This window comes from Lepidothrix coronata, unplaced genomic scaffold, assembly GCF_001604755.1.
Source record: "Lepidothrix coronata isolate B3197 unplaced genomic scaffold, Lepidothrix_coronata-1.0 Scaffold13, whole genome shotgun sequence".
NCBI lineage: Eukaryota > Metazoa > Chordata > Aves > Passeriformes > Pipridae > Lepidothrix > Lepidothrix coronata.
The window spans coordinates 3,577,736-3,597,998 of NW_016690193.1; the positions used below are offsets into that span (position 1 = coordinate 3,577,736).

At 40.9% G+C, this 20,263-nt stretch overlaps 1 protein-coding gene across 3 annotated transcripts in view; it reads right to left on the reverse strand.

The window, feature by feature from the left end:
* Positions 1 to 20,263, reverse strand: part of FBXW7 (F-box and WD repeat domain containing 7) — a 168,217-nt gene that overhangs the window by 24,141 nt on the left and 123,813 nt on the right. For 2 of the 3 annotated variants that reach the window (XM_017805941.1, XM_017805943.1), the window contains 2 exons: positions 6,391 to 6,473; positions 3,332 to 3,473 (listed from right to left, as the gene is read on the reverse strand). In XM_017805941.1, coding sequence (XP_017661430.1) covers positions 3,332 to 3,473; positions 6,391 to 6,473 — 225 coding nt within the window. Of the gene's footprint in view, positions 1 to 3,331; positions 3,474 to 6,390; positions 6,474 to 8,926; positions 9,129 to 20,263 lie in introns of those variants that run through there. The other variant, XM_017805942.1, reaches the window with a different exon arrangement.

A 20,263-nucleotide genomic window follows, 5' to 3' on the forward strand; every position in this document is an offset into this window, starting at 1 on the left:
GTTTGATAACATAGGAGTTTCTTCTGAAATCAGTTGAGTTCGTAGGTAACAAAACTGCCATGAGAGTCAAATCAATAAAAAATAAGCCAGGATGGTCAGGAGACCTGCTGTAAGTCTGCACTATACCTCTGAAACAAACTGATAACAGTACTACAGCCAAGAAGGGTCTGTAGTCAAAGTGTAGATCTCTCCCAGTCGGTGTATAGGAAAGAAACACCAAACCCTTGACCTAGTCCCACCACAAGACACAGAGCAGAAAATGCTGCAATGCTGGTTATGATACAATCTTTACCACCTGCTTCACATAAGATGTGGACTATGCAGTTGTACATTTTTTCATTCCCAAGCGTCTTTGGAAAAATAAGAAATGGAGAATGGTAAGTAATTTGAATTTAGGTGGCTCAGCCAACTATTTGTGTAAAAAAATGGAACAGGGCTCTTGGCAGCCAAAAATGGCAAAAGCATTTTGGACATTATCTAAACTGCTGTGAAAAAAAACACTTCCAATTTTAGGTAAAATAACTGCACATACTTGTTATTCAAAGTGATTGCCTATATTAGTGTGTATGGAACAACTTTTCAACATCAATATTCCATGAAAATGCAATTTTTTTACACATTACTTAAACAAAACACCCAAAGTATGTGAAGTAGGAAGAATGATGAAAGAGAGAGGTTAGTAATTTTTTAAGCAATACCATCTCTGACTGAACTTAGCATCCAATTGATATTTTTCCTTATGGCAAGCAATTTGGTAACTTAAAAATAAAACTTCTTTGTAAAGATACACTTGGGCATTGAGTTTTAAAAAACTCCTATAGTGGATTTTAAAAAGACCTGAAGCCAAGAGCCACTGCAAACCAGAAAGAATAAATGGGCCTTTAAGAAATTAAATGGTTTGGATTTATTAAAATGCTTTTCTTCATCAAAATCAATATACAGCTTTATTTTTAAAGGGCAAGTGCAACTACACAATTGTTTCTCCCTTCTGCATTATTTTGTTACTTTCAAAATAAAAGGCTTAGATCAACTATAAAACATAACAGTAGGAAGAACATATAAAAAATGAATTAAAAAAAAATTATAGGCCATCTTAAGTTTTCTTAATATTTGCAGAGTGGTCTTGTTTTATCTGAAAAGATAACATAGGAGAAGAACTGAAGGCTAACTACAGGTGAGAGTCCTCAAAATAACTGATAATCACTGGTCACTGACAGCTGCTATGCCAAAGAATAGTTCTACCTTGAAACAGTACATATGTCCACCTAACATGCCCCTGGAAATTTAGCTTTCAAATTAATTGGAAATAATATTTTGATATAAAATATGAGTGCTATTAAGTAAGCCTAGTCAGTATACAGTACATGAAGAAAGCTCTCTCATTCCTGTTTCTCTACAGGAAAAACTTTGTACTGCAAGGATGATGCTGCTTGTGCCATTTAATCCTGCCCTTTGGGCAGAGCTACCTCCCCTATGAATGTGCTTTCATCATTTGGCTATTTAAGACTCACCCCTTTCGTGAAACTCATGTGAAAAATAAGCACATAGAAAATGAGGAGGCAAGCAGATGTAACACTGAGATAGAGCTATGTGACTTAGAAAGCTTTTGATTCTAAAATAAGGGACTCCCTTTTGTGAATACAATAAAAACTATCAGTGACAAGATGTGATCAATAAGTGCTACTCAATGATCTCCAGTTAAGAGAGACCACCCTCCCCGCCGCTCTTTCAATAGTATAAATCAGTATTTAGGCATTTAGTATTGCAACTAAGTATTTTGAAAAGTTGAAGTATTTAATTATACACTTAGTAAAGCACGTTTTCTACATTACAAACTGTATGTTTGCCTACACAGACAAAATTTTCACAGGCTTACAGACTACTTTTCCTTATCCTGATGAAACAGTCGATAGCATTTGCTTTTAGTCTGCATCACTGTCTCAAACATTCCAGCCTTTCATAATCTTTTTTTTTAAAATATGTAACTATCGATAACTATCAATCTTATGTGAAAATACATGTTGTACATTGTTCATAACAAAATAGCTTTTGTTAGCACCAGCGTTTTAACATTACAATGTAGTATTACATTACCATATATACAAAGTACCATTCAAATATGATTCTTAGGGGTTAAAAAGACATATTTCTATGAACAGTCTCAAAAAAGATACACCATAGTAATTAATTGTGAATATTCTTAAGAAACTGAATGATGTGTACAAGAACCTTAATTTCAAACTTCCACTGGTTTAAGCAGATCATAAATGCGTAAAAATAAAGAGGAAAGAGGTTCTACATTATTATTTTAATGTGCAGAACTGACAGTGATTGAGATCAATGGTATTATGTGGCAGCATGAATCAAGTCAAAAGCAGGTTTCTGCCTGCAAAATTGTATGCTAGCTACTGTCTATTACTCTTCTATTTTTGCCTGTTACAGTAATTGAAACAATGCCTGTATTTGTTACTTACTTACTCCTTTTGAAAATGTTTTTAGAAGTAACGGTTTTTTAATCAAGATAGGAAGATATAATATTTCCATTTTTCAAATCAATGACTAGGACTCATGCCTGCTTCTTAAAAATACAGAGCAAAATGTACAGTAGAGATCTCCATGATACAGCTGAGGAACAAGATCAGAGGCCTGCCCCAAATTGTGTTTGTATTAACACACACAGAATTGGCTTAGGTGCTCTCAGACTAGTGTCCAGGCAGATTTCAGTTTTGACCTGAGCAAGTGTGGGGTTAAGTTTTTTTTTAGGTGCTATTGAAGGTGGTTGAAAAAATACAAAAAACCTTTTCCCTCCCTCCCTTTGACTATGTGTGCATGTACTGCCTGACATGTTCAGTACACAAAGATCAGTAAAAATACTGAGTTTCCTTTTAATCTATTTTTGATAAACTTTTTTTTCTATTCTTAGAAGACACCAGACTTATGACAAATCTAGTGTTATACCTGCACTGAAGCAAAGCATGCACTAAAGCTTACTAGTCTCGAGTGAAAACGTCTCAAGTTAGCTTGAGGCCATGAACGTAGCCATTACATGTTGACAGACTTGGCAGAAAATATGAAAGCACTAAACAGGAAGGGTTATTTTATTAAGAAACCAGCGAAAGCCGTTATTTTTTATCAGTCTCTACAGTAACTTGCTGAAACAGGGACCAACAATTCCTTAAAGTTGATGCCCATTTGTTTCTGCAACAGAACACAAAATCAATGGCAGAGGCATTCTGGATGTATAAGGAGGACTGACTCTGCCGAAGCAATCTCCTACTTGAACCATGGGGGTTAGCTGCTTCAGATGTTCCTTTCTCTAAGCACTGGTTACCTGAAACATTTTCAGCCATTCCTGAAGGCCTGATGGTGGCTGCACAGATGTAATGCGGCGACGCTGCTGTCCCTGGCCATTGGCTGCCCTCAGGTCCCCAAAAGTAGTAGGTGTGGCGGAACATGGCACCAGCCCCGTAGTACTACGATACAAATAAAAAGTGACAGTCATACATCAAACATTAAGAAAAATTCAGAAGTCTATTGCAGAACAAAAAAAATCTAGTACATAATTTGCAACTATTAATTAAACTCTTTAGCTTCATGCAAAAGCATTAATATGAAAAATTGTGCTGCTGGTCACTCAAGAGGTCAGTCCCTCACTTGGATAAATCTGCTTGCTTCTATCACTGCAGTGCTAACCCTCCAGCTTGGGGAGAAATGGGGATCACCTTTCAGGGCTGAAAAATTACCACTCTGTTAATTGGCCAGCAGGTTGCCTACAAAAACTCAGGTTTATATATTCCTTCCCTTGCCAGGGTACTTCTTTTCCTTCTGGGCTCCACTGGTGCCTTCTGACTGGGGCTGTAGGAAGCCAGAGCTCAGAGTCTCACCTGTATGTGAAATGTACTAGTGCTGCTTTATCCTCAAACAGAAAGAAAAAAAAAGTATCTATTTTTAGCTCTTAATATATTTTGTTGACAAAGATCTAATAATATCAAGCAGTTCTAGTGGCTTAGTGATCTAGAACTGGGCTTTGAAATACTGTATACAGTCTTTTAAAGTTTGCGTGTTGATAGAATGACAGAGGAATTAAAGGGGTGGGGGGTGAGGTGAAAAGGGAAAAGAAGCCAAAGGTGCTCTCTGAATTAGTGTGATTTTTTCACTCTGACATGTTAAAAACCAGCTCATTCATATGGGATGGAGCTTTTAAAAGAGCTGGGATTAAGCTGCTGTTGTGGGAGTCTAAAGAAATACAGCTGACTGTGTTTTCTGGTTTGGGGTTTTTTGGGGGTTTGAGGTTTTTTTGTGGGTTTTTGGTTGGTTTTTTTTACATAATGTAAAGTACTTCGTTCACAGAATACCAAATTTGTATTCCCTAGCAGGAAATACAGAATGCTGGTAGTATTTGCATAAGCATGAAAATTTTAAATACAGTGTAAGACTCCAAAGAACCCTTTGCTTTTGTGTAGGATAAATCCAGCTTTTTTGAAGGTATGAGCTTATAGGTTTTACTGGTTTTTCAGTGGCTACAGGATAGCTTTAAATGATGCAAGGCAAGTTCATTTTAATATTTACCTCATTATGCTCTACAAATATTTCACTCTACTCTTCCTTATTCTGAAGGACAACTATAGCATGTCCTAACATTTACCCAAACTGGTCAAGAAACTAAAGATCGGTTTGAGCAGGCATATTTTTAAATGTTCATTTTGCTGAGTAATAACAGAAACAGAAACTGATATAAAAATACTGTTTCAGAGATGAAGGATCCTCTTAATGGCATTTGTTGATCGTAGGGAAAATGGAAACAAGCAGGTACGAGAACTGCATAATTTGCTTAAATATTATTTAGATAAAATAAAATCAAATAATTAGGAGAGGGAGGATAGGATGTTACTTAGGGATTTTTGTATGCCAATAATGACTCAAAATACAAGGAACATAAGTTAAAAGTATTTTTAAAATAAAATGCGGTATTACAGCTTACTCATTCTCATCACCTGCACAGAGATCCAGCACAAGGCCTATCATTCAAGGTCCAAAGTAAGGCACTTGAAATTAGCTTTTATTGGATCTGAGCAATATGTAGCCTTGAGCTTGCCCCAGTAAAACAGTTACGCTTTACTTTCTTCTGCTGTAAACTGGTTTTCAGTCAAAAATAGTTATACTAAACAGAATCTAAAAGCCTCTTTCCTTTGATCTGAGTTTGTATCACAAGATACTTGTTCATGCTTTAATCTTCCCAAAACATTCTCCCGAAACAATCAGTTAGGTTTCTGTGGAAGCTGGACAAGTCCAGCAGTTCCTCTGAATCTGACACACACACTTGACAAAGAAGTGGTTTCTTTGTTGCTGAACTGTTTACTCTTCTGGAAGTGTAGAGAACGGCGTGTCACCTGAAGAAATGGTGGCCAACAAGAGAGTTCTTCCATTAGCCCGACTTAGAAACTGGGAGAATACACCACCTTGAGACTTGGGGGAATGTGGAAGCTGCAACACATGCTTCTCAGCAAAAACACATTGCCTCCTTTAATCTACTGCAGCATTTACACATCTGCAAAGCAGTCCTGTGACTTGTTTCCTAACTTTTCACTCATCACCTGATAAACCTCTTAAAGAAGAGAAATAAAATATAAATTACTTTTGAAAGAGCCATCAGTGACTGAACACTATTATACCATGTTCAAAAGAAGTACTATTTCCACACAGCCTTGGGAGGCAAGTGCAATGCTTTTGGGAGGGACGATGCTTATTATGGGGAAAAAATGTAAAATTCAAAAAGGATGGGAAGCAGTGTGACATCCAAGCACAATTGTTATGTCCACTACTCCTGCTCATGGTCAGGAATGCTTTACCCCACAAAGCCACTGACTGGAAAAGCAGCAGGTAAGAGATATGGTACCATTCAGGAGTAGCAAGGAAGCAGACTAGAACCCATAAGTGGATAACAAGTATGCATGTGTTCCTGTTAAGATCAGATGGTCTGCTCTGCCTACATAAATTTCCACTCTCTCATTCCTGTTACCATAGCAAAGTGATACATTTGATCCCAGTTTGTGAGAGTCTTGGGGTTTATCATTACGTCCCTTTTTAAAAATCAGATTGATTTTATTACCAGGAATGCTTCACCCCTCAAAAAGTCTCTAAGTAAATGGGCATGCTATATTTAGAACGAAATACAAACCTCAACCAAAGAAATGTAAGTCTGGCTACTTCATTAAAACTCATCTTCAGTTCACATAATTTAAATTAGCAAAGCAATATATAAATGCTGATACCACCTCTTCTTTGCTTTACAGTGTTTTAAGAGGACCTTAATTAATCAGGCTCAGCAATTGGAAAGACAGGATATATGCAGGAATCAGGATCCAGTGTTCTGTTATTGCATTTAATTACCTTGTGTATTCTGAGACTTTGCAGGGTTTCTTTCCCAGAGAGAAAGAACGGACCTCGGAGCCATGGTCCAACTTTCTCTTCATCTGCAAGGTGAGGGAAAAAGAGTAACAACATGGATTTAGTTACATGACCAGCCTTACTTATGTGTACTTCTGTAAAATTTATACATTTTTACCTTCTACTTTAATATACTTTAATTTAATACCAGATTTCAACAAAGTTGACGCTCACAAAATGATTTAAAGCAGCATTTTAGTTTCTAGATTCAACAATATTTGATACATGTTTTATAGGGTGCATGTATGTATTATTGCTGTTTAATAGGGTCCAAAATCTATTGTAATTACATTCTTTTTATTTCCAAATTTCAAATGTGAAAAAGTGTGCAGAAGTGTGTTAGTTTATTTACTAAACTGTTCCCTGACTATTCTCCCAGGAAAGGAGCAAAAGAACTAAACTAAAGCCCTTAATTCTTTGTGTTCAGGTTCATTGCTAAGTCTCTCATGGAAATGGTTAAATTTTAGGTAGCTTGTCTGCACTATAAAGTATATTTATTTTAGGGCCTGAAAAAAAAAAAAAGACTGTATCTTTTCTTTTGTCTATCCTTTTATTTTAAATTTGTACATTGAAAATATTTATAAAGCTGCAGTAAAACTGACTGATTAACCAGTATTTTTCCAAGAAGGGTAAGAATGAAAAATGCTACACCCTAGTCTTGAATGTCATCTGCAATTAGATATGATCAAAACCAAATAATGAGCAGGGCAGCTGCTAAAAGGGGAAGCCAGACTGCAAAAATTACCAAAGAGATGGAAACCAGTGAAAGCCATATTTATCCAGGCAGACAAATAAAGATTACTTTCTACATATTTGGGTAATCTTTAACCACAGGCTTTTGGACTCAGTGAGACATACATATGCCAAATGCAACTTCTGAGTTTTTGTTGGGTTTTTTTTTTTTTTTTGAGATGTGATACACCAAAGCACTGAAGCCAACTGAATAATGTTTACTGCTGTTTACAACTGTGGGCTGCAAAATACATAAACTACTTGTATTACAATTCAGACTTACTATAACCAATTGCTTCCTTTTTTTTCCAAAATTTCATGTTTAAGATACAGTTTAAAAGTTGTCATCTTTCTTACACAACTGATTTGATCTTTTTTAATGTTATATTATAACACAGTTATTTAACCGTTTACTGTATCTGCCGAAGCTACCTAAAACAAAACACCTCAAACCCAGCAGGATTCTTTAAAGCTTATGGTCCACGTAATTTTGTTGTGATTTTGGTTTTTATACCTTTATGGCTTTACCTAAAAACAGTCACTGAAGATCTTGTGGTCTGCTTCATTAGCGATTACAAAGGAAAGCTAACTAAGGTTACCTAGTTATATCTTTACAGTAACAGTTACAACGCAAGCAGAAGAGCTTACTTTATAGCAGTGTTTTCTTGCCCATGCCTCACATGGGACACTCCACAGCATTTCACCACAAAAGTATTCAGCCAGAACCGCCCTGCATTCTGCCGAACCACCAACCTCACCCTCACTCCTTCCCCATGCCCCAGGAGGCGCAACCCCCCGTGAGTGCTTCCCCCAAGAAAACCAGTTGTAAGCATCACTGAAAAACAGTAGATACCATCTTTTATCATTGTGCTAGATAGGTGAGCCATCAAAATTACTGGAAGCATAAATAAGATGTTTGAGCACGAATATCAGCATTTGATGATAGACTTTTCAGAAAGGATTTTTCTTGTTCAAGGAAAATTTTTATTTCCATCTTGCCTCTCTGAGAGGTTATCATCATCATATTCCTTTTCTGCTTCCAGAAGTACACCTTAAAAATAAAAAGTAGGAAGGCTGCAATAGAATAATCAGCTCTAGTGATTTACTCTTCTGCATTAGCAAAGAAAACAATATGCATTATGTTGCCTAATAATGATTCCACCTGTTTCTTTTGGTCGTGTTTTTTTCAGGTATTTTAGGCAACTTTCACATGGGGTCCACCACACAGACTGACTTTCAGCATCTCAAAAGGTGCTAAGTAAATACAGGGTCAAAAAGGCCTTTTACCATACGAAGAAGATAAAACTTTCTCTACAGCAGAGTGGTCTAGTGACAAGATTCAGACACTAGCAAGGTCTCTGTGTAACCGAAAAACAGAAACCGTCGAGCAAACATCCCTCTAAAATATTTAATCTGTCGCTAGGAAAACACAACTCCTTCAGACAACATTAATTACCGAAATAACCGAGATCGCCGTATGGTAAAAAATAATAATAAAAAAAATAAATAAAAGAAGGGGCAGCAAACTGCATTCCGCATCACCGCCCGCCACCCAGCGCTGGCAGCGCTCACCGGCAGCGCGCTGACTGCAGCTACGGCCGGGCGGCAGCCCCCCGCCGCCGGCACGTCCCCGCCCGCGCACCGCCGCCCTCCGCGGACACCGCGGCCCCCGCCCGCCCCTCCCGCCTCCCCCCCGCCCTCCGCGGCCGCGGGCCGGGTGCGGGGCGGGGGGCGGGCGGCCACTCACTTTGTAGAAGATCATCTTGAGGGTGCCGTAGAAGCCCATGGTGTCGGCGCGCTTCCCCTTGCGCGGCGGCGGCGGCGCCCCGCGGGCCCGGCGGCCGGGCAGGCGCTGGCAGTACAGCCCCTTCTCCGGCAGGTAGGTCACCGCCTCCCGCGCCGACATGCTCGGGCACGGCGGGCGGCGGCGGCGCTGCTCGGCCCGGCTCGCCCCGGCCCTGCCCTGCCCTGCCTGCGCGCAGCCCGGCTCCCCCTGCCCGCCCTGCCCGCCGCCTGCCTCCGCCCGCCCCCCGCGCCCGCCCCGTCCCTCCCTCCCCGCCCGCCTCCGCAGCGGCGGCGCGGCACTGCGGGATGCGCGGCCGGGAGGGACCCGCGGGCCCCGCCGGCGGGAAACCGCCCCCACGCCGGGGAAAGGGCGAAAAATAATAATAATAAAAAAACAGCGCTGCGTAGGTTGGGGCTATTTCCCCCTTTCCTCCCCCTGCTCTTCCTCCACACCGCCTCAGGCGGGGGCCGCCCCCCCCAGCCCTCGCTCTGTTCCCCAGTGCTACACGCTCCACGGTTTTCCAAGCTGGAGCAAAATAAACCCGTTTCCACTAATTATAATTATACCGTCGCCCTCGGCGGGCCTGGCTGGACTCGTCTATGACTGCGTTCCGTGGACAGACGCAAATTAGTCCTTCAAAAGTGCGGGTAATTTTAGAATAATTTGAAATGCGCTAGTTTTGCCAGGGAAAAAGATGCTGAAATACCCTCTATTGCTTAAACAATAGAATAAACGGGGTTTGAAGATTTAGGAGTTGAAAGAGCCGAATCCGAGAATTATGTAATATTCATTAAAATAGTAATTCACAGCAGAGCCGCGGCGGAGCTGTCAAAAGCAGGAGCGGGGCCGGGGTTTCCCCAGCGGGGAGGCAGGCAGCCTTCCCCGCGCACCTGGAACAGCCTGGGCGCACACACGCTCCCCGCTCCCGTACAACACAGCCCTTGGGCGGCACCAAGCCATCTTAGCTCGGGCTTCAAATCCTATGCAGGATTCTCACCTGTATTTCAGTGAAGGCAAAAGGAAAGCCCTTGGTAATTACTTGTTAAAGAACGCTCCTTTTTTGGTCATTTCCTACTCTGTGCACATCAACAAATCTGTCCAATTCATCCTTACGGTTCGACTCAAGGGCACTGAAGTTCCTGACATATGGCTGGGCTCTCAGACAGACACCTGCAACCAGTGGAGCAGCCAGGCAGCTTGTTTTTTTAGTTTCCATACAGACAACTCAAAGAGTCTTCAGCTTCAGCAATTTTTCCTCGGTTTTTTCCCCCCTCCTGCAAAGTTTTCTGTCCAAGTTCAGAGCAAAGAACACCCTGAGCATAATCTGAAGCCCCAACGTTCCTGTATAATTTTCCCCAGTGCAGTGAAATTGGAGATGCCCAGCAGCCCTCCAGACGAATGCACTCAGAAGCAAATGTAGTCAGCTCCTGCTGACCTGAAGGGAAACCATCTTTTTATCACCCAAAGCAGTACAAAAAAATGTTCTACCTTTATAGAACACATCTAAAGGAGTGGAAGTACTTTTTGCAAAATCCATTAGCTTCCTCATTAGTACTTTAAAAAAACTGATATATATTACTATTTGGTAATAGCAAAGTGTGACAGGTATTAGCACACTCAGATAAGGCAAAATCACTACCCCCATAGCACATGAGATCCTGCTTCTATATGGTTTTATGTATCTCCCATCCAGCACCGAGTCCTCATAGTGTTTTTCATCTCCCAGTGAAAATGGTTCTGCCCATCAAATCCTGGTATTTATGCCATTATCCATTGAACTGCAGTGCTGTATATTTTATGAGAACAAAATGGTCCTGAGTTGACTTCGTACCTCAGACATGAACAGAGCTGTACATATCCCGGGAGACTATTACTGTCTTCCTTTGCTGGCACATCACATGCAAAGGGGAAGGAAAAAAAACCCCATAGGCTGCATATACACATTAAACAATTGCAGGAAGCAAATTAATATCCAAATCATCAGAGTAAGAAAGAATTGAACATTGTCGCTGTGGGGACTTAGAAGTACTTTATATATGTGCATGCATAACGCCCTGAGATGCTTGCAGCTACCTCTGCCCTTTCTTCCATCAGTGAGTGTACTCAATGCAGAGGGGGGGTGGCTACTCTTCCTCCAGCATCACAGCGGGGACTGGCAGGAAATCCTCAGGGATCAGCCTCTCCCTCAGCCCAAAAGCAAGTGTAATCTGACAGCATGGCTAGATTTATCTTTTGAACAAAATGTGCTTTGGAATTAAGCAGTCAATGAGTTGAATAATAATTAGAAATTACTATTTTCCTCTTTTTTGGAGTACTACTATTGCAGATTACTTCTCTTTTGATAATGATTGGCAGATATTGTCTCATGGTAAAAAACCACTGACTTAACTGCTAATCTCTTTGCCACAGTCAGGACCCATGTAATAACCCCAACAATCATTTTCTAGTGGTAGAAAACTCAGTATGTCAGGTATTTATTCTGCACAAAAGGTTTGGGGTTTTTCCTAATTTTAGATACAGATACCACAGACAGATTTTGACATTTGAACAGTGACCATCTTCCATCTAGCAGTCTGCCTTTCTCAGAGCAAAAACCAAAAATTGCACATGGATATGGCTCTGGCTCTCACTTATTTAGTATTTTTCTCTATGGTGGTTCAATTTTTCATTCTCTACAAATAAAGAAACATTCCCTCTGCCTCCCATTAAGTTTGATAGTGTCTGGGTAGTCGCAAGTTTACTCTAGTTGAGTGTCTGCTCTTGTCCCAAATGCCTAACAACAGCCTGGGCTCTCTCTGATTGAGGGAGAGGAACACACTCTACGAGAGGCTAAAGGCACTTACTATTAGACTACTACTCTAAATTCCTGTCTAGAAAGGACTTTCTCTCTCTCCCTTGACTTTGAGAACCACCCTGTCCTCAGAAAAATTTAGTGTCATGAATGCACCACACTCTACCTTGTAATAAATTAATTAAGGGTTTGCAAAAGTAGTGTGGAACTGCCCAACCCTGGAGACTGAGCTGTGCTGCAGATCACATAGCTTCACTCTGCACCATCTGGGAAAATACAAGGGTGAAGGCATAAGACCCCAAACCTGTAGATGCTTTTGAGAGCCTGACAGCAAGTAGCAAAGATGATGCATCCATTTACATCTCTATAGACATTTAAAAAAATATTTACTGTAGTAACATAGTATGCTCTAAGAATACTTAATGGTATAAAGTAAATGTTCATCACAAATTAAGGTACATTGAAGAAGACTACAGTTTATAAAGCAATGTTAAGAAAAAAATCAAAAGTTACTATGTTTTTTTCCCTATTTGGTATATATTCAACTTCAAAGGTTGGTCTTATTTTGTTTAAGCTGGAGATAATTTTTCAAGTTCTTAAAACCACAAACAGCATACAATTAATGACATTTAGAAAAATGTCTACACCAAAATTACATAGTTTTCAGTGGACACAAGTCCAGTCTTATTTCCCGTCAGTACTGCCAACTCTTAATTAAAAAAAATTCACAGCATCCAATTCTTTTCCTGTTGGCAACATTTCTAGCACCTTTACCAGTTTGTCATGTGGCATGCTGTAATTAAGATCGTCTATTACTTCTAATGAAAGACTAGAATGAATTACAGAAATCACCCACAGAGCTATATAATCCCCAGAAGAACGGAGATTACAGTGCAACAGACCAAAGAAACAACATTTTTTTGTTGTTTTTTTTAGTTGGAGAAACATTTTTGAGCGGAGAGACCAAAGGATGGTCTGGCTGTGGTAATGGCCAGTCAGCATTTTGGAAAAACACTAGTGTTTAAACCACGGAATGCAAAAACTGTAACGGGTGTTTCACATACACATATGTGTGTTAGGAGCATAATGTGTACAGGAGGAACTATGGAGCAATATGGTTTGGTATCTCCGTTAATATTGGTAAATGCATCATTCAAGACAGTGCCAGAAGGGATTCTGTGTACTCTGCACATTTAGCAGACACTTAGCAGACTGACTCCTTTAGAAATACTTCAGAGGGATTTTTATGTGTTGTGGTTTTTCTTTTCTATCCAGGAAACCAAACATCCTCATCGGGTGGGGCCAAATTCTTAACTGCGCAAGATTTACCCTGGACACACAGCAAAGATGATCTGGGAAGAATGGTCACGCTCAGTTGTTTTTCCCTTTCTCAAATTTGGACCCACTTAGGTTTTACACACTCCCCTTCTGCTTGGTAATCTAGTTTGGGCAGCTGCAGCAGCCAGCACTTTGTCTTCTATATTCGACCTATTCATCCAACTACATACTTCATTTAATTTGCCAAATGCTCCCATTCAGGCAAGAATCTGGCCCCACAGAGAGGTACTTCTGCCATCTGCTTTAGACATTTAACCACAGCTTAGCTTAGTACACCTACATTTAAAAGCCTGAGTTCCCATTCAGTCAATGAGAAAGGCACATGCTGAAGTCCAACATGTGTAAGGTCTCAGAAAAGAAGAAAAAAATCCCATACAACATCAAGCATTAAACATGTTCCAAAATAATTTAGGGTGGGCTTTTCCTCTACAAAAAGGCACTGCTATTATTGTCAGATCTTTTTCTTTCTGAATTATTGTGAAATTAAACAAGTGACCCACTGGGATCTTGGAAATCCCATGTTCTCATTGTTTCTCCCAGTTCAATTTGGGCTAGGCTAGCCTTAGGAGCTGCTGCTAATTTGAGATTTATTACGTGAATCCTAGGTGCTGAGCTGGAACTTTTTGTGTGTCAATTCCCAATCTGTGGGCAGGGTGAGACAAAGTTTTAGGACACTGACTGATTAAAGAAAACTGGAATATATAACAAATTTCAAGGGTACAGTGTGCAATGCACCTTATCACACAGATACAACCATCTGTTTGTGTAGAATATACCATTAGTATTGATGGAGCAGAACAGACCTGAAGAAATGAATTTAAGTGCACCAGTTAGTGGCCAACAGCTGCTACATTCCAACTATGAGGTAAGAACAAGAACAACTTGGCTCCCTGGAAGCAGTTTAGATTGAGGAATTTCTGCTCAATTTACTTATAATGCCTGCAGCAAGCTTAGAAAGGTCCACTCCAGCACGTCTGCCTCAACACACTTACAGGAAGAAATTTATGCTTATGATCTTGTGTAGTTCAAGTGTAGTACAAGCAAACCTGGACATTGCAATGTGCACTGATCAGCAGCTTACTGATAAATGATATATTTTTGTAGTATTGGTGAACTTAAGGTTTGGGATGAAGTAGTGTAAGCAACAGGAACTCTATTATGGGAGGAAGGAAGGACACACAGAGGCACTACACTAACTTGCATGAAGTCTTCCAAAGCTTACTTAAATGGAGTGGAGAATACGTATTACAAAGTATGATAGGTAATACTGAACTGTTTATTAACTCTATAAGGTTTCTTGGCAAAGCATTTTGAAGATTGCTTTCAAAATTAAATTCCTCACACATGATTATCCTTGATTTCCATGCAAAGTAAGGTACTGTAGTCAAATAAAAGTGTAAAAAGGCTTTAGATTTTGTTTTTGCAGGGAAGGAAATGGCATTGGTAGCAACTGAAAAATCAGATTATTATTTATTTATAAATCCTGATCTTATTAGAATAGTATGAACTTTGATTACAAATACCATTTTAAAGGTATATATCTGTAGCAGAGATTACCCATAAACCACCTTCTTATAACATTTGCCTTTAAAAAATATTGACTTCTAAATACATTGATAGAATTCAAAAGGTGTGCTAGTTAATGGCTGCAAGAAATAGCTTTGAAAAGGATTTAAACATGATGTGTATATAACACACTTCAGCGCTGGATATTTATAATAAACTTCAATTTATATTTTAAGAGCAGGGAGATTTCACAGACAGGCTTAATGTAATACGGTATCACTGTGTCTCCAGCAGAGCAGAACTCCCCTCTGAAGGTCATACATCCTGTCCTCTTTGTTGGTTCCTTGTAGTTGGGCACAGAACTTGCAACATATGCTTCAATGCTTAGGCTATTTTAAAGGAGTACAGCCAAAGCTGTCATATGCCCATTTATGAAGGGAACAGTTCCATGCATTGTTTCTTGGTGGCAACACCAGCTTAAAGATGTCCCAGTCTCATTCCTGTCCCAAAATGGCTCTTGCCCTTATTTTTGCAGGAACAAACATTTGTAGAAATACTCTGTGAACCAGGTTCATTAACTGATACAGGAGAGGTGGTTTTAAGTTTTTACCCTTGGGGTTTTCTTTTTTCTTCTTTTTAGAACTAGTTTCTGGTTTAATTTTCTACCATGCCTTCATAAACAACTGAGCCAGCAGAAGCAAATGAGCAATTCACAGGCAGGGCACAGATTCCTTGAGCCAGCTACACCACTGAGAAAAAGGTATGAGGAACTGTAACCTGAGTGTCCCACACAGAGAGCATAAGCCTATTATTTACACCTAGTGGCATCACTCTCTCGGCTACAGTTTGGTGTGCACTTAAGCCAGCACAGCCACTGGGAAGAAGAAAAAAAAGCAAAAAAGCAGTCCCTACACCTGTGAACCCATGGCTGCCTTTGGCCATTCATTTCTATGCTTGCATCACCTTCTCAGGTGTGCCACCACAACCTTCATTGTATGGCTCTGGGGTCAAACCATGGTGGCAACTGACCTCGGGACTCCTTTTTGCTGGGCTGTTTTTCAACCAGGTCAGATTCCCCATCTCCCCTCCTGCACAGCCATACACATCTGTGCCAGCATAGCAAGAGAGACAGCCTGCTCTCTCCTTTTTAACCTTCCCAAGCCCCTAGAAAAGCTGCCTTGAACACTTGCCAAATTACAGCCTTAGGTGAAAAGGCAAGGAACTGGGGGGTTTGGGCTTTGTCCTCCCAACCCAGAGGACTGTATTGTTACCAGAGCAACTTATTTGCATTGGAAAATATACTTTGCCTTTGACAAATGAAAATGGACACTCAAAAGATTTACCATAAAACAAGCACAACAAGGTGAACCATAGGCAGGGGGTGTAACGTCAACAACCTTCCTTAAACATGTCATGTTTACTCCAAGGATCTTGTCTCATTAGAACTGTATATTATTTCACTGGAAAAAAACCCAACAAACAAGCCCAAAACATTTTTCTTTCCAAAGCTTTTTCTTGTTAAAGAAAAAGATAAATGAAAGGAAAATATCAGTGGAGCTAGGTTTCACGTTGCTTTTAATTCCCTGTGACAGTAACCATGCAAGTTTCTTACATAGAAACATTGTATAGTTTGTTTTAGAACTAGCAATTATTATATTATCATATAACAAACATTTTTCACAACGCATATTCATAAGGGGCAGAGTTAAGGTTGATAAAGCAACCTGCACTTTCATGTGCTTGCGTGCTTTCCATGCAACAGGAACATGTCGAGTTGCTTTTTTGTGTTTTGTTTCTACAGGGTATTGTTAGATTATTCATTTTTCAAAGGAAGAAGATGGTATTACATATAATGCATCTTGCAAAACATTCACTAACGGCAGCAGATCTTCATAAGAACTGTGTTTCCATTCATTGTGCTCCTATTAAAGTTAACTGTAATTTATTTATTATATCATTAAACTTAATATATTGTAAGATGAATTCTATTTATAGATGCAGTAATAGCTGTGGTAATCACTCAAGTTCACACTGAATTGGGCTGTGCTTCTGAGCCACAGCAGCATTGCTTCAGAGACCTAAGTACATTCCTAAATTTCCCAAAGAGACAACTTTGCATGCTACATACTGCACAAGTCCAAGTGGCCCCACTGAACAGCCCCAGCAACCTGCTGGCTCCCATGGATGCACTGTGGAGGAAGCTGGCACCTTGCACCCCATCCGCATTTCTCCCTTGGCCCACTCTTCTCCTGGATATCCTTACACACCACTGAAGCCAAGGGCAGTGGCTGCCATGCCAGTAGCCAGATGCCACCTGGGCACAGGGTGTTCAGTTGGGACAATAAGAAGAGAACAGTCCCTGCCTGGGCTCTGTTTTTAATAATTTTATCTGCTATTCCTGTTATAGTAATTTCACAGATTTTGCATGTGATTTAGTCCATAAAGTTAGAAAACCATGCACTAGAGACTGTGCTTAGGCACACAAAGCACAAGCCCTTCTTGCTGACCAACAGGTGACAATCACAATAAAAAAAAAAAAAAATTAAAAATTACCCTGATAGGGATCAGCACCTTTTTTCAATATTTCAACCAAAAAGCTGAGTTGGTTCTGTTTATATTGACAAGAACGTTTCCAAATTGGAGAAGCATACATTTCTGCCTTTGAACACCAATGCTCAAACTATTTTCACTCAAATAGAAGCATGTTGGGAAATCACCTTTGTACAGAAAAAGAAATGTTTGTTTGGACTTGGAAGGCTTTCCAAAAATGTCTATCCTTTGCACTGAATACAAATAGAGCACTGCTACTACTACCTGTTTTCTGTTAAGTTTTCCTTTTTTTTTTTAAATTTGGAGATAGCTTAATTTCAATTGTCAAGAGAACTGCTTATTTATCTGGCATAACCTATACAAATTTATTTACAAAACAGTTTCTGTCTCTCTTTTGCGGTATGTGAGAAGGATAAGGGGTTAGTAGTGAGCCTTTAGGCTACGACAGAAGAATTTCTGGAATCATAGATTATACCAGAAGGATTTAAGAAGAACCTTAAGAAAAAAACTATTAAGAATGTCAAATCTCTTTTCCTACCTGTCTTAACTGAAGAGGGTATAAAAGTTGCAAAACCAAGCATTCAAAGGAATTTGAAATGACAGGAATAAGATGGTTTTACTCCTAAAAAGCTGCTTACCAAAACAGCCCTGCGCATGGTACCTACTAAATAAGACACATTCTCTGGCAAAAAACAGCGTCTCAGGTTGTAATTTATGATACATCATTACCCACTTGTGCATGTGCATCAAATTTGCAAAGGCAAACTTTTGAGTGTTTTAGGCATGGCATCCTTGGCATCCATTTTATAACATCAAGGGAATTTACCCCATCATCTGGCAACACACTGACTCCCTGTTTGGCACGCCATTGACTTGACACAGCCTGAGCCCCCATGGGATGCCCCCCCACTGTGCGTAACCAGTGGTTAGGAATACAGCAGAATGCCACCCTGGTGCAAAAGCACTAGAGGAAGATGGAACAATAAGTTTCAGGACAGTCTGCTGATAACAGAAGTACAGGACCCCTGAATCTCAGCTTTGGAGAAGAGCCTGCTCTGTTGAATATGTATGAATGTCCTGTGCTCTCCCCATCTTCATACTCATTTCTCTGACTAGCCTCAAGGTCCTCCATACTCCTGCCCTCTGCTCCCTGTATCAATCTCCTGTACCAGTAATTCCCCAGTAGTTTCCTCCCTCCTGCCCTCTCCACAGCATCTGAGCCTAACAGGACTAATTGTTCCACCTTATTATTCTTTTCCTTTCCCATCTCCCTCCCTGGAATTCAGGAAAGCATTTTTCTATACAGTGTTGAAGCATCAACAAGGCAGGCAGTATCTGGATTGCAGGACAGAGGCATAGAATCGTATAAAGGCCTGGGTTGGAAAGGACCTGCAAGACCATCTAGTTCCAACCCCTCCCCCCCTGCTACGGGCAAGGATGCCACCCATAAGATCAGGTTGCTCAGGGTCCCATCCAACCTGGCCTTGAACAATTTCAGGGATGGAACATCCCCAGCTTCTCTAGGCAGCCTGTTCCAGTGCCTCCCTACCCTCTGGGTAAAGAATTTCTTCGTAACATCTAAATTAATTCTCTCCTCTTCAGATAAAACTGTCCCCCCTTGTCCTGTCACTATCTGCCTGTATACAACAAAGTCACTCTCCCTCTTTTTTATAAGCCCCCTTTAGGAACTGAAATGTTACAGTGAGGTCTCCTCAGAGCCCTCTCATCTCCAGGCTGAACACCCAGCTCACTCAGCCTGCCATCACAGGAGGTGCTTTGGCACTCTGATCATCTTCATGGCCCTCCTCTGGACTTGCTCTAACAGGTCCACATCTTTCTTGTGCTAAGGATCTCAGACCTGAACACAGTACTGCAGTTGGAGTCTCATGAGGACAGAGTAGAGGGGCAGAATCACCTCCTTCGACCCACTGGCCACACTTTTATTGATGCAGCCCAGGATGTGGTTGGTTTTCTGGACCGCGAGCACACACTGTTGGCTCACATCCAGCTTTTTGTCCACCAGAACACCCATGTCCTTTTCAGCAGGGCTGCTTTCAGTGAGTTCTTCTCGCAGTTTGTACTCATGTCTGGGATTACCCTGACCCAGGTGCAATATCCTGCACGTGGACTTCGTTGAACCTCATGAGGTTCTCCTGGGCCCACCTCTCAAGCTTATCCAGGTCCCTCTGGAAGGCATCCTGTCCTGTTGTGTCAACAGAGTTTCCAGCTCTGGTTAGCTCCTTTGTACCTAAGGTCAGTTTCCCAGGAGATCTCATCCACTGATTCTTTAAACAGCTTAAAGTTCACTCTTCTGAGGTTCAGGGTTCTGACTTTGTTCTTTGCCAGGCCCATGTTCCTAGTGATCAGAAACTCAACCAGGGCATGGTCACTACAGTCTAGGCTACCTCCAATCTTAACCTCTTTAATAAGCTCCTCTACATCGGTGAACACCAGGTCCAGTAATGCTTCTCCTTTGGTTGGTTTGTTCAATACCCCTACCAGGAAGTTATCTAGAGGATATATGGCTTTTTTCCCCCCATTCTTGGCCACATCTGCAGAGCAGATGGAAGCAGACACTATGGGGAAGATTCAGTTCTGCCTGTGTTGCCCTTGGCTACAGCATGCTTGATGAGTCCTGGGGAAGGGCAGGGGTCAGGCTGGGGAGCATTTTGACCTGGTGGGACACAGACTCTTCACTGCCCAGAACGTTTCTGGTACATGGAAATGGTCATTTTTCTACAACAAACACTCTGCCATACCACTAAGTGGTGGCAGTGGTTATAAAAAGGAAAATTGCACATTATACCTGCTTGGTCTAGCTTCCTTTTCTCACCACATGCATATGGTATAGCACAGAGAAGGGGATTTACTCCTTTTCCATGAACCCTCATGATTTATTGCCATGACAACTCTCTCCTCTCCAGAGGCCTGTAGGAGCCATGTGAGCTGGTTTCTCCTGAGTACATTCTTCCTGCAGTGGGGGATTGATGCCAAACCTTCACACAGCAGAAAGGAATGCCAGGCATGCTGGGGTCACACCAGATGCTTTGAAGGTTTGCTAACCCACTGTCATTAACCTTATGCTGAGCAATTTCATGTTGAAAGGGGCTACA